General features: G+C 34.8%; 1 protein-coding gene across 1 annotated transcript; it reads right to left on the reverse strand.

Moving 5' to 3' along the window:
• Positions 1-457: 457 nt before the first annotated feature.
• On the reverse strand, positions 458-23761 carry LOC132702022 (high-affinity choline transporter 1). Its single transcript, XM_060670421.1, has 5 exons — positions 23555-23761; positions 13082-13273; positions 8641-9333; positions 8259-8580; positions 458-4457 (listed from the first exon to the last, which is right to left on the reverse strand). The coding sequence occupies exons 2-5, from the start codon at positions 13245-13247 to the stop codon at positions 3851-3853; spliced, it is 1788 nt and encodes a 595-aa protein (XP_060526404.1). The 5' UTR covers positions 13248-13273; positions 23555-23761; the 3' UTR covers positions 458-3850.
• Between the last annotated feature and the right edge of the window lie 4147 nt (positions 23762-27908).

Here is a 27908-nt window from a genome sequence, read left to right on the forward strand (position 1 = left end):
CAAACATAATTTTTATGTGGTGACATCTGCATGTGAGAGGATCAGATAAACTTAGCTGGGAATTTATGAGCGTTATGCAAATGTCCTTTTAAATATTCTCATTTTCATCCACTTTAGACACCTAATAGAACTCGTAATCACAGTTTATTTTATTTCAACAATTTTTTTAGCCCTTTATGCAAAGCATTATAGAGTTTGAACCTACATAAATGAATGAAAAGCAGTAAAAACACTAAATTTGGCATTTTAGGGCTATGGGCATCGCACTGTGCATATTTGAACAAACATTGAACTGAATTTGGGAACGCTGCTGTTGGATTTCTTAGTTCCCTATACGAGAACTTCGTAAGTCTTGTTCAGGTAGGATTAATACCTGAGTCCGAAAGAACTTACCTATCCAAACGGTAAAAAACACATTCCAGGAGATACGGGATTGATGGGACAAATTGAAAGAATATTGTTAAGGATTCATCGTATAATTTTCACAACAATAAGTCATCTAAAATTCTAGATTTTTTACATTGAGATACATTATATTACAGCAAAATTCTAAAAGATCTCGCAACAGTCTATAATGTCTTTTCTCAAACATACGTAACATACGAAATATACTCTTCATTTTTTATTTCTATACACTAACGTTTTATTTTACATCGGCATTATCCGGATATGATTGGTTACAAGTAGGATGGCGGTATTGATATGTATGAGTACGGTATCTCGGTTATTACCAAAGATAGAGTCTTGTGCTTTTTGCGAAGTTAAACCATTTTTTTGTTCCACGAAAATTGTCACTTTTAGTTTCAAAGTATTTGCAAGTGCCCGTAGTGCCCGAAAACTTATCAGGTAAAGTAGAACACAGAGAAGTGGTTATTAATTATTACTACTATAATTTGATGACGTATTAAGGAATTAACCAGAGTGAAGGTATAATTTTAAAAGTACCATCATCGAGCAAATTAGTTACAGCACTCTCCAAAATTGTATATATATAACATTCGGCTTTTACATTTCCTTAAAATATATAAAACTTTAGCTGTGTTCCAAATATGAATTTAGGAAGGATTTAGACCGAACTTACATACTTTTTAAAAACTCTGATTAGGTAGCAACCTATTGACTAAATGTCCTCACTGCGGTTTGTTTGTATAACAAAACAAGCGATTCAGCTTCGCCAAAACCTAAAGACCCTATATTTCCTAATATCCGGAATTGCAACAGTGATTTCCTAACAATACCGTTTGCATTTGGAAATAAAATTATCACTAGTATACGAAGCCACTGGACTAAACCGACTTAAAAGCTCTCTAAATTCAACGATATAATTTACCTCAAAGGATACTATTAATTGCTCTTTATACGTTTGCGCGTCACGCCAAATATCAAAAATAAAACACCCGTTTCTACGTTTACAAACACCAACAAATAATGCGAGAAACGATCTTAGTCAGATTTAACATTGATATGTAAACTGATATGTTACGATAATTTATAGTCTTTTTCTCTGATATGTATGGAATTGTGCCCCCGTCGTCATCCACGTTTAATCGTCATTATAAAGAAATAACATTTAAATAGACGTACGAAACTCTACTCCAAAGTTTCTCACTTCGGGAAAGAGGAAACATTTAATTATTGACATCGAGAAACATTCAATTGTTTAACCATAATAATTCAACTTTTCCGAATTTTTCTCACCCATTTTCCGTAAACCGCAACCTCAACATTAAGAGAAATTTTCCAAAACCGCTTTCAATAAACTCTTATTTTAGTAACAAACTTCCTAATATCTTATCAGAATCAAATAATCTAACTGAAATATTTACATATAACGAATGTACACCTTATATACAAGATGTCCAATTTGGAGCGGGATACACTGGTATACTATACCGGATATTTCAAGTTTGACTCTCGCCATTATATATTAGACCATGGCTGGCCCTATTTCCGTAAGTATTAAACATAACTTCAACACTTCAACATTGGTGAGGGCCGAATTTGAAACCCAAGTATAGCGGGACGCACTCTGGGCGGGGTAAGAAGAGCGTAATCTACTAGAAATGCTCCCCAATTGCAAAATTACCAAATTACGGAAGTACAGAAATAAGACATATGGATTGATTCAAATTTAAAATAAGATCGACAATTTCGAAACATTTGCTCAGCATTGGGCCCTTATGTTTAAGAATAAGTTTAAATATTTATATTTAATCGTACAGTTTATGTTCTATATAACCTTCCCAATGCTTTTAAAAAAACTCAATGAAATGTTCTGAAAACCGCATTAAATTAGTTTTATAGAAAATATTGATTAACATTTTTATTATTGTAATCCCCATCGAGCTGCATAATTAACAAAAAAAAAGATACGCCTATAAAGTAAATACATTTTTTAAAACAAATATTGAATATTATTATGGAACCTATAAAAATTAATTTTGAATGCCAAAAAGCACCCTGCGAAATTACATATATTACATGTTGTCACAAATCAATGAATTCGTTTATACTATACACATGTATATCAGATGGGGAAGTCATTGATAGTAGAGTATAAAATTTAAAATTTTATTTTCCTGTGTTCTTTAGACTATTCGTTGTTATTGCAGTTCGTTGAGATGAAAATAAAAGATGTTGTTTCAAGATGCGTTTCACATAAGTTTTGGCAGATAGGTAACTAAATCGGTAAAAGCCAGCAATTAGTGAAGTGAAGTCAAACGGTGACGAACAGCGAGAAAATTGCACTTGCAAAATATTTTAGATTTGATGTCCTATTTTGCTCACTTACCAAACTTGTATTGTCTACATTAGAGGAGTTGAAGGTATAGTGCTTGGAGATATAGCAACATTGAAACAAGCAAGGAGTAGCTTCCGCAGTTTGGCACTGTTGTTTACTTGTAAATTTCTTTCAGTTTATAAGACGAGGGTAGTAGCATGCCATACAAATTTGTATTGAAGAGAACAGCTATGACTATAAGCAATTCTTTGTTGGCTTTTCCACATTTCATGCATTCATTTCCTTAGAATGCTTTATGGATTCTTTCTGTGAAATCAACAGCATTTAATTGCCCATTTGGAAAATCCACAGCAGAGGTTAATATATTTCGACCATGACTGTAAGAATTTTTTCCAATGGCTGCATTTTTTTACCACTCTACTTAAAATTTTTGAAATGCTCATAAACCGGACATAACTCTATCTGGTTTATTCCAACCTCCCATGAGTGGAACATTCAGATATAACTTCGTCTCGGTAACTGGAAACTAAGGTCGTTAATCCTAAGTAGCTGATTATCCTTCTGAGTAGACCGTTCTTTTCAGTTTTTTTATTGGATGCAGTTTAACGAAATGGTTATAATAATTGATATCTTTTAACAGTTCAATATTTTAGTAATAAATTTCTATCACATTTTTGGGACTTATCATTTTATCTGCAAAAGGCTTATGTTAGCAGAAAATGGCATAATTTGTTTTTTAATCAAAATCACAAATAATACAAATAAAAAATTTCTTAATGTGATGTCACTATAACATGAGTATTGAGTTTGAATTGTTGTCATTTAACCACCAGAGAGATTCATTCTGTTATCTTAATCGCAGCCGTAGTTGTTTTAAGAAACAGATGCCGAAAGATGTAGATTCATAGCAGTTGCTATCTAGGCATTGAAAGGAATTGCATTAATTTACTCACTCTGTACGTCACCTAGTTTGACTTGGTACTATGGGGGTATCATTATCAATAGCCCAAACCCAAAATTTGCTTATATGAGACGCACCACCGACAAAATTACACACACCCTTAGCGATCCGTGCACTACTAACCCCCCTGAATATGCAACTGCCGTTATCTACAATTTGGTTTGATAGCTATCTGTCGGGTTAATATTAGAAGCCCTATTTCCGCCGCCACTGCTCGAAGATACTGAGCTTCTGAGTCGATCCACTTCCGAAGCGGGTATGTCATCGTCAGCTTCAAGCGCCGGATTAATCCTACCATTCCTCTCGTCTTTGCCCACGAGGGTGGCCGCCCCGTAAAGCTTGCCCATCGCCCCAGACGCCATCACGGACATTTGTTCCCCCTCCTCGGCGGGTTCGCCCACCCTTTGCACGTCTTCCGGTATATTTACAACGCAACGGAATATGTCGTAACCAGGAGCCAGCTTGCCAGTTTCGAACACGTGTTTCGATCCCCAGGAGACCAACACCAACGTGATCAACGACATCAGCATCGCCATAGTTCTGAACGGGAACTTTTGAGTGTCGGTTTCGACGTCGTACCCCGGAAAATGAATAAGGGCGGGCAAAAACATTAGCGGTTCGCCTCCCGCTATCCTAACCAGGAACGCTATGATGTAGGCAGCCAAACTGCCGTAGGTATTGCAATGATTTTTGAAATGGACCACCATTAGCAGTTGGGGGAAGAGGATCACGTATACTAAATCGGAACACATGGACCTAAATAGGAGAAAAAGCGTGAACTGTGTGGTTTGGTTTTTCAATGATATTGTAGTGTGTATGCTAAATAGGAAGAGATACAGAAAAATGAGATGTGAGCCCCCATTCTCTTCTTTAGTGATTGAGTTAGCCATAGTAAGCGGTAAATGTGAAAATATGGTGTCTACTGAACTCCAAGCAACCTCGCATAATATGTACAAATGGTACTAATACCAGAATACTGAATAATTTGGTGTCGCCTTCTACACTGGCTGAAACTATGAACTGCTCAGCCGAGGAGTTACTTTAGATAAAACGTTCAACTATAACCCTCTTTTAGAGAAGATGGTATAAAGCGATGGACATGCCAGAGGGTTTGTGACAAAAACCTGGGGATATAATGGCCATTAAAGATGTTCAAGTACGCCTCTGTGGTCTGCTAGTGCAGGAATATCAACGATTAGCCCAGCGCCTACAATGGCTACGGAAACCCTACTGGAGCTACACAATCTTCATATATATCTGTGACTTTTAAGAATGACTCTGAAGAAACCGTTGGACTTTCTGGGGATGCCATTAAACATGATGTCTAAGATAGTAATGACAGACTACACCTATGAAGTGAACCTGGCAAGTAGGGATGAGTGGCCTCAGTATAAGACTGACTTTCAGAACGGGACATTATTGCTAAATTGATGACTCCAATATGCATATTTAATAACTCAAAATAATTCAATCTATATTTAAAGATGCTACGCCATGGGAAGATGATGGTGATAGAGTGAGATAGATGATAAGTAGTTAATAACGGCTATGACACCTGCATGGGTGATTCGTAGTGTACCAGTCCTCGTGAAACAAACTCAATAAGTTTATTTATTATACAAATGCTATATAGTAGGAGGCAGGACATCGTTGGTACACTGGCGGACCCAAAACGGAGGTGGGTTTACATTTATGGGCGGTAGATTAACTGAAGCAATGATCTTGGCACAGACCCGAACATACTCTAAGCTGAAATATAGGTGATTGAAATCTATGCAGGGATGCTGGAAAGGAAGTAACTGGTGTGGAAAACAATTAATATATTTTCGGACAGTCAGGCAGCAAGGAATTCAAATCCTGGATAGTAGAGGAAACTCGCGCACAGATCAAATCTGAAAATTCTTTTGGTGTCTCGGTTGTGCTGTGAAGATTAAGAAGCCACAAAAGACATAGCTATGTGCAGATGCGCGGAGGTTTGAAGAATCATGTACTTAAAACTGGGGACCGAATTATAGAATAACGGACTTTGTACAAAGACTGAATGTGATGGTTGAGTGAATACTTATTTGGAAGTCACAGGGTAATTCTCCAAAAAGTTGTTTTTGTGCTACCATTTTTCTATGCAGACAAAAAAATCATGAAATACAATGGTTTTAAGTAGAATTCAAAGTCGTATTTTGAAATAATATGGTGTTTGAATTTTCGATTTATCAAAATCAACCTTGGACGATTTATATCTGGGAATCTTAAAACATGCAATCCACACACTCCATGCGGCTTTTCGAAAACAATTAAAATATCACCTCTTTTTCTTTTGCTATATTTTTAAAGTGTCGAAAATCAATACTGCTAATCAAAACTATGAATGTTGAGCGTGTTTGAGCGGTTATGTCGAGAGCATTAAAAACAAAGTTAATCGGTAACGATGGCAACGAGAATGGGAAATATTTAAAGATAATTTAAAAAGAATTGAGAAAGGGGATGAAATTGACATACTCCTATTGTTGCTGATCCGAATGTAGCCAACGGCAAAATTGACAAAGATAAGCATAAGGTTTTAAAAAAAAAAAAGTTTAATTGCAAACTGAATTCTTGAAAATGGAAAGTGTCGTTTAGACTTTTATAATTGATATTTATATTTTTACAAGATAAAATATGGACCGGAAGAGGCTCTTATATCTTGCGAAGAAATTTTTAATTGCAACAATCAATATTACTTTACGATAAAACATAAATCCTCATCAGAGGGTTTGGGTTTATACGAAACTTCAAAGTTAAAAGTAGTATAAAACTTTTGGAAGAATGTGTAACGGCCGAATTGAATGACAGTTTTATTTTTCGAAAAGTATGATGTAAAATGCATGATATTAAAAACGAGTTAATATTATTAAGTAAGCCGCTGGATTGCATCTAGAATTTGTAACCTTTTTGTACCTGATGTTTATTTAATTTCCATAAATGATGAAGTAATAAGAGACAACAGAAATCGCTAAATTTTGAGAACGAACTTAACTCTTTAAATCTAATCTATGGAGTAGATTCGATCTAAAAATGAAAATGGAAGCCATCTCTTTGGTTTTTCTGTATCTCTTCCCATTTAGCAATATTCGTAGAATTCATAATATTAGTAAAAAAAACACCCTGCTAATTGAAGATATTTGTAGGGTATCTGATCTCATCTTATATTATGTAATTGTAAATGCGTTAGTTTGGAAGGGTAGCAAATTTAAAGAGGAATTTTCTATTGACCTATTGAAGGGTCCTGCAGTGGTTATTTAATAAATAGATAAGGCAAGGGAATTAAAGAACTTTGGAATATTTTGCAGAGGTACTATGAGAATTGCATAAATCCCCCATTTCCAAGGTCTTGGTCTAGCAATTCCCAAATTTTGCAATACACAATGGTGTTTTCTTTTCCTAAACCGGAGTAAAAATTAAATAAATCCAAAATCTCTTTAAATTTTTCTCATCTTTCCCCTTATACGTTTGGTATGCAGTGTGACCTACAAGAACTGACCCGACTGTAAATCCCAATTTACTTTCCAATTTTATTTTTTTTCCTTCTTGCTCCTGCCTAAAGTCATGACAAACTGTAACTATTTAACAACAGAAAAAGAGAGAGAAGAGTGAAGTACTATTGGGGTTATTTTAAAAAATAACAGATTCTCATTCAGGAGTACTTAAAACGCAACTATACCAATTTATTTTATACCAAACTTCGACAGGCTACTGTAACACTTTTTACAAAGCTTCTGGATTCCTCCTGCGTCAGTTTTTGCTGAGTCGAAATTGCTGACGTTTCGCCAATCATCCTGTTGGCTTTTTCAGAGCTTGACTGACTTCAGATGATTGGCAAAACGTCAGCAATTTCGATTCAGCAAAAACCGACGCAGGAGGAATCCAGAAGCTTTGTAAAAAGTTCTATTATGTTCTTATTCGGGACTACCTAAAACCTAAGTATACTTCTTTCTATGAAGCTCGAATACAGTGTGTTCCAAATATCTCTAGCGCCTCGCTTATTAACCACTGCTCCACTTTTGTCTTATAGATCTTACTTAAAGGCACTGAAATGTTTTCTTTCATATACCATGGACTAAACGGGATGTAAACGATATTTCAAATACCTGCTATTGAAAAATGCTAGAAAACGGTATAGTTAGGTTATAAGTACTCCTCAATACGAACTTGTTGGTAATTTGTTATAAAAATCACTAATAGTACCTTTTTTTTCCTCTCTCCCTGTTGCTAAATAACCCCATCGACCAAGAATAACTCAAAATCGAACAATAAACAAAGGTTTTACAAGGATTCTTAAGTGGGACACGGTGTATACGTATTAGTTTTTTGCTTTTCAAAATATATGATACTGCACATGACCCTTCGGTGTGCAGAACACCAATAATTAATTTGAAATGATGTTCATTTTCATTTTCGTCACGCCCGGAGCAACTGGTATTCTAAACGAATCACCATCTGTCAGCAAAGAAAGAAAGCAAAGCAAAACTATTGTTACAATAAGATCCTCTGGTTTGATGAAACATAAGAATTGAAACTTACCATAACCCGTAGATAGACGGTATAGTAAGCGCCATGACCGTCGCTAAAAACCCCACTATCAAAATCGACACTCTCATCACCCAAACGATTTCCATTTCCGAAGCTTTCTGCCTAAATATCAACTTGTAGACGTTCCGGGCGAACATGGAACTGGCAGATAATATGCTGGAGTCAGCCGAGGACATCACGGCGGCCGACACAGCACCCAGACCGAAGAACGACACGAACTGGGGCGTCAGATACTGCAACACCATAGGCAGTATCATTCCGGTTTCATCCGATGACAACGGGAACGGTCCTTTGTAGCCGGTTTCGTTCCAAGCTGAAACAGAGTTACAAGTTTAGTAAGTAGTTCCTGGTCCACAGCGCGGTATAGACTCACCTGTTCCTTTAGCTATAGCACCGATGAGAACTGGCGGTATCGCCATCAGCACGCAACCAAAAGCAGCTACGTAGCTGAGAACCTGAGCTCTGTCCGCGGATTTACTGGACAACACCCTTTGAAAGTACACCTGCCACGGTATACCTCCAAAGATCAGCAGGAGACCGTAATCGATATAGGAAAACAGATCGACAGTCTCCACTTTCCCGATCCAGTCGACGTCCATGGAGGACAGCGATTGGACGTGCTCGTTGGTCCAGGCAAACGGTATGCACATCCATAGGCCAATGAAAATGCAGAACAGCTGGATGACGTCCGTATAAGCTACGGCGTATAGACCCCCGAATAGCGTGTAGAACACGGCTATGCAAGCGCTGAAGATCACGCTGGTACGATGATCCATATCGATAATGACGCTGAGTGTCGCCCCCAGAGCTGCCAATATTCCAGCCGCCCAGAACACCTCGCCACAAAGTGCGGGGAGGAAAAGCAAGCCACCCATTCTTTCGCCGAAACTGTCTTGCAAAGGGTCTAGCATGGTGATGTATCCTTGCTGGCGCATCTTGTTCGCGAAGAAAATGCCGCCGAAGACCAGACTCAAGGAGTAGCCGAAAGGTGCCTGGCACCAAATCAAACCCGACGTGTAGACCGCCTCGGCGGTACCATTGATGTAGCCGCCTCCCACCCACGTAGCTGAAATGAGAGAACGGCTACAATCTGAATGACAAAAATTAAGAGAGCTATTTTTGGGTACATTTTAAAAACAAAAGTTCAAATGAACATGTGTCCCAAACGTCTTAACTGTTGAGATACAGGGTAGTAATGTTTTTGAAAATAAAATATATTTTTTTAATGCCAATTTAGATATTTCAATGAAATTTAGCGCTTAGTGGCTTCTTCAGGGGTTTACTGAAACTGGCTCGCATTTTACTCTGTATCTGCTTTTATAATGTTTAAAGGGGGCGGAGCTGAATGTGGGCCATAAACACCGTCTTGGATGACTGATTCCTATATGGGTGACAGGTAAAGAGCTGAGTCGCGGTTAACGTTGTTAGGTTGTTTATAGATTTCTATAGACTCTCGGATTTTTCGTTTCTAGAAGAATTGATTACATGCTAGAATTTTAGTTTTAACGAATACCATTTTTTATGTCCGGTTTTGTGATTGTGTTCGGCAACTGCTGATGAGTTTATTCGCCTTAGTCTTAAGACTCTTTCATGTTCTGTGATCCTAGTTGATGTTTTTCGTCCGGTCTCTCCAAAACATTCTTTGCAGTTTGTGCATGGCATGCTGCAAATTTCTGGTATCTCAAACGAAATTTGGTCTTTGGCAGATCGAAAATGTTGAGAGATTTTTGGACAAGTAGTAAATCTGATTTTGACGTTATACAACAACACAATGCCAAGTGTAGGATTGCTTTCGGTTTCATTGCTATTGGAATGTTGTGGTGAAGGGTATTTTGTGATGGAACGCTTAATATCTTTAATGTGGAATTTATTAGAGAGAAGAGTAGAGGTCAGGTGATTTAATTTTGGGTTCAATGACTCGGGCTGAGATAGTTATACGGCTCTGTAAACAAGAGAGTTGATAACTGATGTTTTTGGGCCGGATGGTGATGTGAAAATCCATTAAGGTTTCGGTCTGTGTGCGTAGGTTATCTGTAAACACAATAACCCAATGTTCGACCTGATTGTCTATTGATAAGAAGATCTAAGAATGGGAGGTTGTTATTAGTTTCTTTTTCAGTGGTAAAACGTGTGTTAGGCTGAATAGAGTATAAAAAAATCTACTAGGGACTCCTGATCATGAGGCAAAACAACAAAATAACACAACCTCCCAATAGCAATGAAGCCCAAAGGAATCTCACACTTGCCATTGTTGTCCTTCCGTAAGGAACATCATTGACCACATATCAAACGTTTTAAAGAAGTATAACGTCAAAACAAGATTTACCACTTGCCGGAAAATCTCTCAACATCTTCGGTCCGTCAAAGACAAAATTCGATTTGAGATGCCAGGAGTTTACAGCATTCCATGCATATACGACAAAGAATACATTGGAGAGACAGAACGAAAAATGTCAACTAAGGTCAAAGAACATGAAAGAGCCTTTTGGACTAAGACAAATAAACTCATCGGCAGTTGCGAACACAATCACTAAACCGGACATAAAACTTTCTTAAATAAAACTAAAATTCTTGCATGTAATCAATTCTTCTACCGACGAAAAATCCGGGAGTTTATAGAAATCTTTAAGCAACCCAACAATCTTAACCGCGACTCGGGTCTTTATCTGTTACCAATATGGGAATCAGTCATTTGAGACGATATTTATGGCCCTCACTTACGTCCGCCCCCTAAAACAATATAAAAACAAGTACAGAGTAAAATGCGAGCCAGATTTAATCAAGCTCTGAAGAAGCCAACAGAATGAAGTATTATAAAAAGTATTACAGTAGCCTGTGGAAGTTCCTTTGACAAATTCAACTGTCTATTTTGACAGACACTGATTTTTCTTAAAATAAAAACCTCTTTTCTGCATGCCCATAACAGTATCGTTAATATGACGGCATGCAGACAAATATCATTATTTTTTCTTACTTAATAATAATAATATAATAATAAATATCTTTTCTTATTAAAATACATTAAAAATTGAAGTACGAATACGAAGTACGTAAACTAGAAAGTGCATTTTAGAAAATCTTTATAATTATTTCTTATCATTGTAGTAAGCTGCATATGTAACAATTATTAATTTTATTATCAACACGGTTGTTTGATAGTAGTTTTACATCAATTTTCAAATTCAGTTTTTGGCGTCTTATTGATTTGGTGTTTAAAATATCCAAGCACTGCTATTTTAAAAAAGAATGGTCGAGTTTACTAATGAGGAGTTAGCAGATACGCATTTTATGTATGCTTTGACTGATGGCAATGTGTCGGAATAGCGCTTTCCTAATAGAGTCATTCCAGATAGGCGAACATTTTCAAATGTACAGAGATTGTTTACTGAAGCAGGTTTTTGAGAACTGAAACTGTACTGTACTGCAATTATTTTGATGTAAATCCTGGACTTAGTACTATAAAAACTGCAAATATTCTGTATACCTCACACATCTTCGACAAAATTGCGCATTATCCCTTATTGGACCGAGAAATATTTACAGATGAAGCTAACTTTTGCAGAAATGCAATAAGAAATTTTCACAATAGTCATATTTAGGCCTATGAAAACCTCGATGCAGTTGTAGAATTTAAACATCAAGCTTTTTCGGTAAATTTTTACTTCAGAATGTTGGAAATTACCCTATTGGATTATTTTTCCTGCCAGAAAGGCTAAATCGCTCACATTCCCGGCGGTTTTTAGAAAAACATTACGCTATATATAAATATATTAATTAGTCACACCAATATTTGGTACATAATGATAACAAAAACTTTATACTAATTATTAATTAGTAGCCACTTCCAAACTCGAAAAAAACCACAGACGGTTTAGGGTGCAAATTAACATTTGTTTTGAGAAAATCACAAAAATGTTGTAAATTTAATACTTTTGCATTGTGAAGTCACACTTAACACGGGAAAAGCATATTTGGCCTGTAAATGAGTCAGAATTTTACTTTTTTTATTTTAGCATATTTTGATAAAAATACAAAAAAGTTTCTTTTTAAAAAATCAGTTTATTAATGTCGTGATGTCGATTGACTTATTTTTTGTTTGAAATGCAACACAAATACGTGAAATTTGTAAAATATTTGTAAAATTATGTTTGAGTTTTCAGCAGTTCCTATCAATTAAACCGACACATAATAAACAAATTCAAATTTTAAAACAGAATTATTTAATAACCATTTCTAACCAATTTTTCCATTTTTAATAATTAAAAGTAATGTTAACTTAACATTTCTTTCTCTATGAAGAAAAATACTCAATTAAAACAATACACATAATTCAGTAATAGAAAAACTTTGACTGCTCTATTTAAACTAAGCAAATTAGCCCATACCTCTGGAATAGCTTAAAGTGCTGATTTCTAGGGAATATAACCCTAAATTTTTAAATATATGTTACATTCCGGTGATTATCAGAGGTTGAATGAGGCAAACAGAATGCTACCTTGTTGCATTCCCGAGATACGGGGTGAAATAATATTTCTGTTTGACAGTAAAAAAAGTATAAATAATATAAATAGATAGTTATTTTTACACAAAATCGAGTGCGGTAAATAACATTTTTTTTAGACAAAACCTTTGGAGATATAGTCCAAACTTGGTATCTTATATCGGTCCCACATAATTCGTATCTTTTTTCTCTTTAAGATAATGTAGCACACTATGCACGTCTGGTTTAAAACAACCCTTAAAAGCTGAACCCGCCATTTTTTTTTTCATAATTGGCAACAATGTTTATTTCTTATACCATGCTCATACTTTACCTGTCATTGTAAATATTCCAACGAACAAGCCGATGTTTCTTCCCGCGAGCATGACCTCCTCTTCGGAATCATTGCCGGCTTCTTTTTTCCTGGCCGCCCAAATGCCGACGCCCAAAATCAAGATGTAAAATAGGATGATCGATATTACGCCGGCTATGTTGATCATTTTGGTGTGTTGTTACCACCTCGTGACTGAAACAAAGGAGGAAAGTTCACGTAAGGAATAATGGTATTTAATTTTACTAATGAGTGATTGTTAATTTGGTGCGTAGCTCGTAAAGTACTTTACGTATATTCACGATGAAGAAATTAAAATTAAAAGCAACGATATTTATTGAATGCTTACCGGCATTCACGACTAATATAAAAAACTCAAACTTCGTCTTGGAGCAAACAAGAAATTGCCAAACAGGGTGGACAACTTAAGCTTATATCGCCAAGTTCAGATAAATTGCAGTAACAGTTTTCTGTGTTTCCGTTTTTAAGACCTGCACACGTCCAGTCGCTCCTGAACTAGTGTCACACGACGTTACATTACAGATAGCTTATTAATTAATAAACATAATATTATTCATGATTATTATTATAGAAATAATAATAATAATATCGGTAAACAAAAAAAATTGTTTGGGTTTCTGTTCTCATGCGTAAATTCCGATTTTAGATTTTGAAAAACATTGAAATTGGGTGGATAAGTATACTTCATTTTATAAGCCAAAGATGGCAGCACTTTAATTGACCCGAAAATAAACTGTGCTATTATTAGTAAGTAGCATCAAAGTAAGTAGTAACTGGTCTATGTCAGCTGTATTTGTGTATTATTCAGTTAGAAAATGGCACGAAGACAGTGTAAATATGATGTTAATTCATTTTGATTTATTTCAACCTAAAAATCTGTAATGAGGATTAAAATTAATAATGTCGACCAAATTAAATCACAATAGTCTTAATTGTGTTAGCTTGGTATAGAAGAGAAAACCGACGTATGAAGTTTGCGGGGTTGATTCTTTGGAGGGAAGCTAGCTATCACGTCTATGACTGTTATTTTCCTATCGTTAATCCAAGTAAGGGTCGGTCTGGTGAAAATGCTGAAAAAATTTTGTATCCTGATCTTCCTTCAGCTCCGATACCATATGATAAAAAAGTTTCCTGTGCCATCACGTTCAGATAGCAATGAAGTTCAAGAGTCACAAAATTCAACATAATCCGGCATACCACTAACCAACATTGATGGCAGTGAATTCAAGACAAAATCCCAAAGTTTTGGGCCAACTTTTATCAGTCCAAGTGAATTCAGTGATTTAGTCTGAGACTTGAACCTATCCAAGAGTAAAGCGGAAATTCTAGGTTCACGACTAAAGAAATGGAACGAAAGAAAGCGCTATAAAAGTTTTTTATGTTTAAAGTTTAAAAGCAGTTCTTCTTCACAACGGAAATGAATTGCCTATTCTTCCTCTAGCGCATTCTGTATTGTTGAAAGAAAAGTTAAAATACATAGAATATCAGCGGTCAGTGATCGGTGATTTTAAAATGGTGAGTTTTCTGATAGGAATGCAAGGTGGATATGCAAAATACCCTTGTCGACTTTCCTTATGGGATAGCAGAGCAGATTCAGTGCATTATCAAATTATGCTTCATGAAGCAATTTGTGAAAGCTCTGAATCTGAATTCCAAAGCTTGAAGTTGAAGTTAAAGTTACAGGGGTATTTTCGTTGGAACAGAAATGAAACAAATAATGAAAAAAGATGACTTGAGCAAGCTTCTTAGTGCTTATGAAAAACAAGCCTGGAAGAGTTTAAAGCAGTAGTTAACGGCTTTCTTAAAAATCGTAGAGTTGACAATTATAAACAATTGATTGAAAAGCTGCTTCAAAGCTTTAAAACTATGGGCTGCAGAATATATCATTATCTCATAAACTTCATATGTTACATTCTCATTTAAACGATAACATGGGTGCCTATTTCGAGGAACAAGGAACACGTTTTCACCAAGATGTGATGGACTTTGAATGGCGTGATCAAGGGCAGTACAACGAGAATATGATACGAACATAAACGAACTATGAGAAATATTCATTTTTAGACATTTATTTCTTGTTAACTTAGAAAAATCAACTTTTTCGAAAGTATCTACGCTCGTATAAAATTTTATTTCCCAGTACCGGTAGGACCCATGGGATCGCCATTGGTACAGAAATGATCAGCGTCGAAAAAAAATTTTTTTTTGTCTGTTTGTTCATTCTTCGTTCTCCGTTCTCTTCTTTTGGTTTTTAACCCTTCACGAGATACATAGGCTTGTAAGAAATAATTACATAATTAACACATATATGCAGTTTTTGTCCTGTGACGGAACCTGTTGAAAATGGGGGAGCTGGGGGTCGGGAAGTATTTTAAAAAATTAAAAATTGCGCTTGCAAGGGTCTACAAAAAAGGTCATTTTTCAAAAACCGTTTACAAAACTGAAAAAATTCTTGAACTAGAAGACTCACACGATACGGCTGAATATACTTTTATTCTTGACAATTTTTCAAAAATATACAAGGTGTGCCTCAAATTCGAAAAAAATGAAAAATGGGTCTCCCTATTATTAAAAATTGGCAATAATTTTAAATCTAAGTTTTAGATATCAGTTTCCTTTACATAACGATATAGCCCATATAAACAGCTAAAACTTTTGTATTCCGTGCAAAATTAAAAAACATAATAAGTGCCGCTACCGACTTCAGACTTGGGAGAGAAGTAGAAGTCTGGACCCGCATTTAGACTCTTTAAATTGGGAGCAAGAAAATAACGTGAAGTATTTTTTTTATTTTTGATTTTTTTTGTGGTTATTTTGGCATGCAGAAAACCATCGTTTCCTCCAAAACCATTCATCCGATCGGAAAAATTTTACAACCGTAATACCTGGGTGGATCACTTTTGCTTAACACATTTTTTCGATTATATGCAAGGTGTTTTAGTTATGGACAAAAATCTAAAAGACCCAGAAAATTATTATTTTAGAGAGTAGATTCTTAACTGTAAATCAAAATTCGTATAAAAAATAGCTAATCCGTTCAAACAGTGTTATAGGCCATATCAAGGGCTACAATTTTTGTATTTACAATTTTCGTCTATCACATACGCTGTTCAAGATATTTGAAAAAATCCAAATGAAAATCACCATTTCTCGCCTTCAATCTAGACGCGATGACGTCATTTACTATTACCACGTACTGCGTGGTTTCAGGAAACCAGTAGTTTCTTGAAAACTGTTTACTCTATTGCAAAAACTTGAAACTAAGGAGATCCAGGTCTATAGCCTCAATTTCGAACATTGTTGGAATTATGTACAGGGTATGTCATTTGTGGCCAAGAAATTCTAATAGATCCTAGAAATTTCCGCTTTTGTGAGTGAATTATTGGCGGTAAGTGAAAAACTTTTAAAGATGTGATAATTTGAAATAGACAGTATCGTAAACTGTGTCGAGAGCGAGTTTAAGGTTTCGTCTATAATACAGGGGGCGCGATATATTTGAAAAAAAATAATTTTGAATTGCATTTACAAGTACATATTTTAATATTCACCGAAGTTTGCCTTAACTTTGAAGTTTGACGAGATGTGAAGGACACTTTATATACTTTTTAAAATAAAAAGCTGATTCGCGCTACTTGCGACGAACTTGCCCAGCCTAGCGAATATTTTTCGAAAGCAATCTTGTTATTTTACATTTATTGGCTATTACACTGATATTTAAAAAAAAACGATTTTTACGATAACTTAAAGTAAAAACTATTAAAAAAAGCAAAATCTAGTAATTTTTTTGCAGAAAAGATGAAAAATTGTTCTAGTTTCTAGAAAAACAAACTTTAAGTCACAAAAAAATGTTTTTCCCTGTTTTTAGTGTAAGACAAACGAAAATTTAACATGTAGGGCTCAAAAATCAAAAAATTGAAAAGTTTTCAATAGTTGGGAAATAAAAAATATATATATAAGGAAAAACAAAAAATAAATAAAAAAAACATAACAAAGAAAAAAAAAACATTGAACAAATTCCGCTCTGCGCAATCTCGAGAAGGTACTTTCCATAGAGACATTTAAATAAGTTTAACGTTAAGAATTTTAATTCTTTCAGAACACTATCGTACAGCTTATGGACGTTATAAGAGAACGATCTGTAAAAGAGGGTCAGTTGACGGGCAAATCTTTGAGATATTAATTATTCCAAGATCGAGTACATAAAAACTTATGTAGAAGTAAGAATAATATGAAAATAGATTCATTTTAGTAGATATTATTATTTAAAAAAATCTACTATTTAGAGTACAACTTCATTTGTAAATTTTAGTCCAAGTAGTCAGATGAAGTATGGAGTTGAAGTACAAAGAAATAATAAAAGGCTATAAAAATATATTTGTATATATTCGTAGATAATTTTTATATTTTCAGATCATATTTTGACCTCCAATTTTCTACAAAATATTTTCTTCTCCTATTCTGTTGGAAGATTCTGCTGCACCGTTGATTAAGAATGTCATACACATGATAATATTTTATATGGCAATTAAGTATTGAGGATGTAGGTAATCGAGCAGCTCCCATAACTATCAACTTCAGCTAAGTTTAATTTATTATGTGTTATTACATTTTCGAATTATTAATCAATCATCCCCTTCATATTCTTTTTACACAAAGAGGCAAATAATGTTTCGGGTCACGCGAGGCGGAATGCTTTAAACGCCCTTGATACGTCAGTAGCGTACCTTGGCAGGTTATCGATCGATAGAATCATTTATTTATAAAGCGTTCGATTCAAGACATAATCTCCGTCCTTTTTTGCAATGTTTAAGCGGACCTTATGTAAAATATTGCAATTCTGGTTAATGGTTGTTTAATTTAACACAGCGTATTCATAAGGTTGTTGAAATTTTCATAAAAATCGGTGCATTAGAAAATAAGAAATATATCCCTGTACAAGTTGTCCACAGTATTTCGACAGTTTATAATCTTTATTCCTAAATCTAATTCGAATCGAATGATTTGCTTTGCAGTATAACAGTTTTATCATAATAAATTCAAAGCATAAGCTAGAGCTAAAAATAGCTAAATTACAACATTACAATAAAAATCTATTCGACCTACACATGTAGGTTTAAAAAACCCAAATGTAATTAATTAATTGATCAAATTAGCAATTTGTAATAATTAAATCTAAATTAAAGTTAAAGTATTAAAATAAACTAAAAATAAATTAATCGGTGTAATAGTTTGTCGGAAAGAAGTTCTCGTAATGTATAAAATTTATGCAATAATGATCTGATGTTTTTGCCAAACATAGAACATAGGTTTCCCGATTTAAGATTTTCATAAACAATCACTCCCAAATATTATATAGCAAAGTGTCAATATATATATATATATATATATATATATATATATATATATATATATATATATATATATATATATATATATATATATATATATATATATATATATATATATATATATATATATATATATATATATGATGACACTATATTCCGGGATATCATCCGTTCGCTCGTTGAACTCCGACTGGAATCCTGCATCCGACTGGTATCCTGCAAACCCTGCATCCGACTGGAATCCTGCAGACGTTTCGCCAGAATCTCACTTGGCATCTTCAATGCTCGCGCTCCGAAAACACTTCGAACACTGGAGCGCGAGCCTTGAAGATGCCAAGTGAGATTTTGGCGAAACGTCTGCAGGATTCCAGTCGGATGCAGGGTTTGCAGGATTCCAGTCGGAGTTCAACAAGCGAACGGATGATATCCCGGAATATAGTGTCATCACATTTTTCCATCCCTGAATCGATACGTGAGAATATATATATATATATATATATATATATATATATATATATATATTCTCACGTATTGATTCACGGATGGAAAAATATGATGACACTATATTCCGGGATATCATCCGTTCGCTCGTTGAACTCCGACTGGAATCCTGCATCCGACTGGAATCCTGCAAATCCTGCATCCGACTGGAATCCTGCAGACGTTTCGCCAAAATCTCACTTGGCATCTTCAATGCTCGCGCTCCGAAAACACTTCGAACACTGTGTTCGAAGTGTTTTCGGAGCGCGAGCATTGAAGATGCCAAGTGAGATTTTGGCGAAACGTCTGCAGGATTCCAGTCGGATGCAGGATTTGCAGGATTCCAGTCGGATGCAGGATTCCAGTCGGAGTTCAACGAGCGAACGGATGATATCCCGGAATATAGTGTCATCATATATATATATATATATATATATATATATATATATATATATATATATATATATATATATATATATATATAATTTATAGAAAAACTATATATTTATGAATAGTCTCAGAGACACTGTTCAAATATTTTGCTTACATTCGGTATTACACTAATTGGTCTATAATTATCGGGACCCGATCTACATCCTGCTTAATATATATGATCAATGAAATATCCGCGGTTTTAAACTGAAATAACTAAGAATGTAAAGTGCCATTTTTTTAGATGTGACACTCGAAAATCTGATACAAGTTTACAATTTTAATGAATTCAATTAAAGTGGCAATATCGAAAACCATCGATTTTTTACTAATGCCATTTTATGTTTTTCTTGATGCTTATGATTTTTTCCGTCAGCCTTTTCAGTATTATCGTTGACTTTTGGGACACACTGTACATATGTTTAAGAAAAAAAATACCTTAGAAGAAAATAATATAAATTTCCGTTTATTTTGATTTAAGGGAGTATAATTTTTCATTCGAAGAATAGATTTGTCTTGAAACAAAATAATTCAGGTATAGGTTTGTTTTATCTCGAAAAACACTTCCATTTGCTCTAAAATAGTATATGGTCTTGAAAGAAAACTGTGGAAATTTTCATTATTTCATTTTTGATCAAGAAAATTATTTTGTCTTGGAATAAGAATCAAATGGTTTTGTTTTGAATGAGCAAATATTTTCCTTTTAGAGGAAAAGGTGTCTTAGATTGATACACTCAAGAAAATATTCTCTTGGTGAATAGGAAAGCACAAATTGTTTTACTACAAAGCAATTTGCTTTGATCTAAGAAAAAATTTTACCGTGTAGGGGTGATAGGTTTTAAACTAATAGGGGACATTCTCAGACTCAAATATTATTTCAATTATAAAACATGTAGGATTATGTAAGTGGAAAAATTGTAAGTTTTTTGTTTTTCAACGTATTTATGTGTTTTGTAACCTCGTTTACTGTAACATTGAGTTAAAAACATTCAACAACTTTGTTTTAGCAGCCATTTTTTCTCCTATATTGATAAAATATTCGTCAAAGAGATTTGCCAGGTATGTTTTGTATCTGTATCATGTGAAATAATATTTTTGCCTATTTATGAAACCGTATAATGGTTGCAATATTATAGAACAATAAACAACCAAAACAACTCGTCTACATATTAATTTTATTAGATATAGCACAAAAAATAATAACTAATAAATTAACTGCTGATTTTCTTTCATTTTTCTCTTTTTCTAATTATGTAATCTTTCGCTAGTTTCGGTAAACCCGAAATTTTGTGATGAGTTTGACTTACATTATTATATGCCTCTATTAATCAGAGCGAATCATTTACAGTAATGTCACGATGAAATTTTCAGAAATACTGGACATTCAACAAAACTAGATTTGACCCATTCACATGTTAACATGTTTTTCCAAAGCTGCTTTGCAAACCTAAGTTCCCTAGTTGACAAATAGTATAAAATAGGATACAGGTATGTATTGCCGATGCATTCCCGAACGGAACATGGAAATAATTACATGTAAATTTTTTGGTGCCCAAATGATTATGATGATGACTAACTCAGTGCTGAGTTTGAATAACTTTTAATAAGCCAATCAAATTCCAAAAGGTCAGTACAATAAACACCAGCGAATATTTTCCATGACGCTAATTCCAAAACTTGACGACGTTAAGCTATACAATAACATATCAAATAAAGGTTGGTTTACAATAACGACATAAAGATCAAACTCATACTCGGTTCTTAAGACCTCCTCGTCCCTTAAAGCGTTCTGGGAATGAATTTCATTTAAATGATGGTTTAAGCAACAAGGAATTTGTCCCTCAAGTTTTTTATTAAAAATAATTAATAATTATAATAAAAATATTGGTACAAAACATTGCTACGAAGAATTTTTATTTTTTAAAGTAAATATTGAAACAACCCTCCATTATCAATTAAACAATATGCCAAGGGAACATAAAATTCCTTTCTAACACTGCTTAGTTGATATTGTGAAATCCTGTCACATTCGAAGGAAGTTGCGTTGTGTAACTGGTTAACATTTTCAAAGGATTCGGCTCCTGAGACAAATAATATTCCCGTTAAAAGTATTTCCCAAATACTGCCTAACCATACGAAAATTATGGGCGGGACAACCATCGACCTGGTACCAGATCTCCTAATCTTAGCGAACAACTTCTTCTAGTGCGGGTTCAATTTCATTTTGTGTAAGTCCAAATAGGTTTCTGCCTCGAGGGCATAGTCCATAAAAAATGACCCAACAATCTGATTCCTACTATAACATTTATTTTTTGAGGATATTGGTTTGAGTATGAACAAAACGATATTCATTGTCTTGGCTCCAATACCGACAGTTTTGAACATTTGGTTCGTTGTTGAGTGTTGTGAGTGAACACTTTTCAGTAAAACAAATATTTTTTTAGAAATCCCTATTCCCTATCCCCATTTGAAAACAAAATGCTACTCTTCTTTCTTCATCGCTTTCCGGCCTAATGATAGTGTGTAAAATCATACTTTAGTCAGAGTCCGATTTTTACCTTGGCGGAGGTTTTGGTTGTCGTAGGAACAGAATTTTGACAATCGCAAGGCTACCATTTTTCGTAAAAAAAATATTTGTTGACAGTACAATACCTAAAAGGTTTAAAAAACATTATATAAATAATTTACTGGTCCAAAATGGAAGCCTGAGAACTTACTCAAGAATGAGTTTAAAAAATTGTATGTTTTATTTTCATCACGCTCCTGCGGATTGTAATGAAACTTTCGCTCAAAATTGAAAAGCATTCGAATTCCGATTTTAGGTCGAACCAACCTTTAAAAACATGTTCTATGCTACCTTACATAAAACTTGTCCATTCCTCCTGCGTCGGTTTCTTTGAAAAATGTTCAATGCTTCATGTGATCAAAAAATATAGTCCTAGAAGCAGCTTGTAAACTGTTTTACTATGCTCCTAGTACCATTCGCAAAGAATACTTTGATGGATGTAAAAATGATAATGCTATTATAGTGATAGGTTTGTTAGTTTTTTTTTTGTCAATATTACTATTCGTCGCCTTCGAGACGAGACAACAGCGGCCACTCTCTGTTGCCTCATTCCTAACACTGCGTCTGTATTCCCTGTTTTTTCCTGAGGAGATTTTAATTTAATCAAAATGTGGAGTGTGGATTTAGCGACTATTCTTTTTGCATTAAGTTAAAAATAGATAGTTTCTCCTTTCCCCATATTAATATTGGTAAAATATGGCAGCACCTGTAGTTAATTAGAATAATTCTGAGATGTTTGTTACTCTCTCGACCGAACTAACACATCCAAAATTAGAGTCTGTTTCAAAATGGTGACTTGCAAGGTAGCTAGGTAAAGAATTAGGTCATATTTCAAGTTTACAATCTCAAGTAGCTCATTTTTCAATATATCTTTAATAGTTCTTTTTAAATTGTAGTCTTATTACAATGTCTTTTTTTGTCTTACTTCTCTTTGGTGACCTTTTCCAGTCGCGTTCAGTCTCGTGCACAAGTCAGTATATTACTGACTGTCCAACTCCGGTCACATTCTTGCAACTCCGAATGTTGAGTTTTTGTTGCGATCGTATTGAGAATAATATTTTTTTCATTTCCAAGAACGGACTTTGCCAACTGCCGCAAAGTAACTGTAGATCTTATTTTAAATACCAAGGGTAGGTAGGTCAACTACTTGTGCTTACAAAACTGCTAATGTCCATAAGTTTTGTTTCAATAAAGATTTATAACTCCCATGCATTAAGAAACAGGAATATCGATTTAAGTAAAATGAGTACATAATCGACATTCATTCCAATCAAACGATGTTTGCCTTAGATATGATGATAATGGCTTACCAGCGAGCTATTGATTTGAATTTATAGTAAATATACACAAACATCGACTTTGGAAATATGAGGTGCAACATAATAAGCGATTACCATTGTAAATTAAATCCGATGGAAGTCATATGGGCTTAATTGAAGCGATTTGTCGCCATAGGTTCATTAGGGACGCGACCCCACAGAAAATGTGTCCATCCATCGATTTATCTGTAATATGTGCTTGTTTCTATTGGGCCAACAAATATGTAGAACAGACACTTAAGTAGCAATATATAACGATTAAGGTTGGGCAAGATCGATTGTTTTGCTGAATATTATACTCATCCCTTACCGAATTCCCCCAGGCAGCCACCTAGGTGGAAACGACGAGCGCGGAAGGTTTCGGGCAGCAATCGCCCCACCTCAGGGACGTTTTCTGCGACGGACTGTTCCTGGTCCTAAATTTTAGCGACAACATCGGCTTGGAGTGACATTAACCCGAACTAAATCGTGTGGAACCTTAATTTTCGAATCGCGGGTCACTTTGCAGGGTTGACGGTTCGGAAGGAACTGCCGATCCAGAGTTCCAGATATCGATCCAGACCGCGTGACGTCATATGGGCGACCCGGAAGCCCATTGGTCGGGCGTATATGGCGGGAGGCGGGGTTTCGCCTACGCGTCTTTCGTCAGGGAGGCGCGGGACAACCGTTTTAAGAAAGAGAGGGTTGTATTTGGTGGTTTTTGTTAAACGGTTTCGGCGTGCGTTATATTCGAGCTGTGTGCATCTATCGCGTATCTGCTTCATCCTCGAAATGGTTATATGCGTGGGAAACCTTGGGAGGATCTTTTAGCTCTTTATATGTGATTCGCATCGCCTAATTTCGAGTCTTTGGCTGGAATTGTCGCTTTTTAGGTTGTTGAAGATATATGGTCAGGGCGAAAAAAAAACGTTTTGTACAGTCGTTTTTATTTATTTTATATTTTTTCCTCTACATTATTCACAGTGTAAGATAGTGGAGTTGGAAGTTCAAAATCTATGCTCTGTTTCTTTAAGCGAATCATTATCCACATTGAAATTATGATTTTATATCTTAGAGTTACGTTAGCAATGTCTATTTTGTATTCTGTGCCTTTTGGTTGTGGTCTGTGTTTTGTTTCAACCAGAAACTAAGAGGAATAACAGAAGAACTATAGAACTATGGTGGTGGTACACATGTTTTGTAATAAAGATTCAGTTAGAAGAATTCGTGGTTGTTGAAAAATCAAAAAGCGAGAAAATAGACTAAATTAAAAAAAAAGAGAAGCAAAATAGCTACTGAAAAGAAAGACGAACTGATCTTGCAAGTGTTTGATGGAGGGGTATGACAAATGGAAATTTCGTCTTATCTTGCTGCTGCAAATGAAGGATTGTGACGATGTAATTTAAAGGCAAGAAAGACCTGAAAGAATCACTGAACTGGAATGGAACAGGAAGGTATTTTGGAGGAACTAGGTATTGAATTTAAAACTAAAACTAAAATTTATGAAGACAACACAGGAGCAATAAGTCTTGCAAAACATGGCAAATTTTCAAAGAATTCAAAACACATTGACGTAAGTTATCATTTTATTAACGATTTTTACAAAAAAGGTCTAATTGATGTCAAAGTAAACACTGATGATCAACTCGCGGATATACTTACAAAATCACTTGGAAAAGAAAAATTTCAAAACCTGCGCATTCAATTAAAAATAATATTTGTGTTTGGCAATTAATGAATCTCTTTTTTTTACGATACAAAATCAAGAAGGTATGTTAAATTATGATTTTGTATCTTAGAGTTACGTTAGCAATGTCTATTTTGTATTCTGTGCCTGTTGGTTGTATGTGTTTTGTTTTGACCAGAAACTAAGAGGAACAACAGAAGAACGATAGAACTTTTATCATTTTTAACACAAATAATTATTAAACTGTAAAACTTAGTTGTCGTAGTCGTATTCCATAGGCGTAGATTGTCAAGGGCAAGGAGAAGGACAGGCCATTATCCTACATATGCCTTAATGTTGGAAATTAGAATCATATTTGTTGGCAAAATTCTCTCTTACAAATGCCTAACCTAAACTTAACATTCGAAATTGACAAATATTCGGTCGACTTTTGAACGTGGATAAACGCGGCGCAGCAGGGCACCAAAAAGAAGTACAGAACGAAATGAAACTGTAATAAATGACGATAAAAAATGCCAACAGATTAATAATATGTTTTACCACCTGGCTTGGCCAAAATACTTTCTAAAGAAAAGAGATAATATGTTATTTCACCCATGGGTAAGAAGTAATTGTCGAAAATTTTAAAGGAAATGAATTTTCGTTACGGAAAACGTAAAACAGAAAACCACATTTAATAGACAAAGTTAGAAATCTTCGAAAGGTAAATGAGAATATCTATACCGTTGGCCGTGGCAGGATAAAAGCACCCTCGAGAAAAGGTAAAACATAAATAATTTCTTACATTAATAGGAAAAATGGATTTATGGGTGGTTGCTTACTAGCATTTCAATCAAAACGGATTGCAAACTATCGAGGACATGAACTGACTTGACATGACTCCTTCCAGCATAAAATCCTATTCCTCCTGGGCCTGTTATAGCCTTGGATAATCCCATTTATTGGTTTTAGCAAAAAATCATTTATTCTGGTGCATTAAGAGATATTTGCAAATTACTGTTTCATTTCTTACAGTGGCGCCTACTATTTGTATATCGCACGCAAATATGCCTGTTGAAACAATGTGAACTCTGTCACTATTTTCTAAAAGACATTGGGTCGCAAGTGCGTAAAGATGCTGCCGCATGGAATAACAGCAGTGCGCAAGGTTGGACAACACACCATACCTTTTAATTTTCTAATCACCAAAACATTTAATTTTCCCTCAATAACCGTAATAAACAAAATAGAGAAAAAAAAAAACAACATGAAACGCATGTTTTTGGGGGGAAAACGGTACGCTACTGATATATTTCCAAGTGAATATGGATAGTGTAGTTATGTCTGCAAAGTTACCTCTTGCATTTGGTCAGATGCATCCCTATTCACTCAAATATTTCAACTGATTTTTGAAGATTCAAATCTGCTTATCCTAGAATAAGAAACAGTTTGTAAACATCGTTGTCATCACCCTTTGTTTACTTGACCAAAAATGCTCATTTCATAAAGTTCTTGAACTTAGTTCCTAGGTTGCTTGTAGAGGGCGCTAGCTACTTTTCCTTTCAATGGGATATCTTCATTAATGTAGAGGGTGCGTAGTGAAAATTATTGATAATTGACTATAACTGAAAGACTATGTTTTAGATGTCAGTTTCTTTTACAGGACTATATAGCCCATACAGAAAAGCTAAATCTTTAGTATTTAAAGTTTTCGTCTATTGTTCAGAATGTTCTCGGTATTCCGTGCCATATAAGAAATAAATTAGATGTCTACTTCAAATTTAGAAAAAAAGTAAAAGTTCGTACCCACTCCCAAACAGTAGAAATTGGGTGCACTCAAGAGTCAGCAAGTAATTTTTTAAAAATTTTGATTTTTTTTTATTTATTTTCGCTTCCAGGAAAACATAGTTTCCTCCAAAACGATTCACCCGAACGGCAAATTTTTGGAACCGTAGAACGTGGGTCATCTGGGGCTGTAACTTTTGTTTCATGCATTTTTTCGATTATATACAGGGTGTTTGTTCAAGTTATGGACAAAAATCAAACAGTTTTTATACTTACGGCTTTCGCCTAACGCACACTCTTCTTGAGATATTTGAAAAACTCCATGTGACAGTCTCTATATTTCGCACTCGATCTAGATGCAATGACGTCATTTACTACTACGGCGTACTGCATGGTTTCAGAAGAAAAAATCTCTCGAAAACCATTTACTCTATTGGAAAAATTCTTCGACCATGAAACGTGGGATATCCTGGGACATAAACTCTATTTCCGGAATTTTTTCAATTATGCGCAGTGTGTCGATTATGGGAAAAAAATCAAAAAGACCCTGAAAATGGCCGTTTTCGTGGGTAAATTACTAGCCTATAAAACATGGGATAATTTGGTTTAAACAGTATCGTAAACTATATCGAGAGAGTTTCAGGTGTCGTCCATCATGCAGTGTGAGGGAATCGGATTTTTTTTGGAATACAATGCTTCGCGATACGCGCTACTAACTCATCCCGCCGACTTTTTTGAAAACAATATTGTTTAATATCGATACCGCTTAGTGTCTGATAAAATCAAATTTTCATGATTTAATGCACACGTACTTGGACAGTCGGCATAATTTGACTTAAAATGGCGGCGCAATTATGAACATAGCTTTCAACAACATCATATGTCAATAGTTTCGGAAGTATTTTTTTGCGTGGATTTTATATTAACGTATTTCACAAGTAATTACAATGGACGTTCCGCAGCTAATCAACATGATTTAAATAATACGGGCATTTAATATCCAAAGAAATTTTTAGTTTTTTCCCGTATAGCTGCAATGAAAGTAAGATTGTAGCTTACGGTTTTCTGGCACATTTAAATAAATTGATTGATATTCCGTGTTACTTTTGAGCTGGATTATCCCTGTATAAATCTACCTATACTTGGTTTGATTCGATAAATGATTAATGATTACTATTTCTACCAATTCGAGACCCCGTATCTATTAATGTGTCATTGTAAAATATCCTGCATG

Source organism: Cylas formicarius, unplaced genomic scaffold (genome assembly GCF_029955315.1).
Source record: "Cylas formicarius isolate icCylForm1 unplaced genomic scaffold, icCylForm1.1 PGA_scaffold_5__7_contigs__length_24384050, whole genome shotgun sequence".
Classification (NCBI taxonomy): domain Eukaryota; kingdom Metazoa; phylum Arthropoda; class Insecta; order Coleoptera; family Brentidae; genus Cylas; species Cylas formicarius.

Bases quoted from the DNA above. Each gene is read 5' to 3' on its own strand.
- LOC132702022 (XM_060670421.1), bottom strand. From the start codon at position 13,247: ATGATCAACATAGCCGGCGTAATATCGATCATCCTATTTTACATCTTG. The intron at 8,581-8,640 runs GTGAGTCTATAC...ACTCTGTTTCAG, and splicing joins TGCTATAGCTAAAGGAACAG to CTTGGAACGAAACCGGCTAC. The intron at 4,458-8,258 runs GTAAGTTTCAAT...TCTCCTATTTAG, and splicing joins CCGTCTATCTACGGGTTATG to GTCCATGTGTTCCGATTTAG.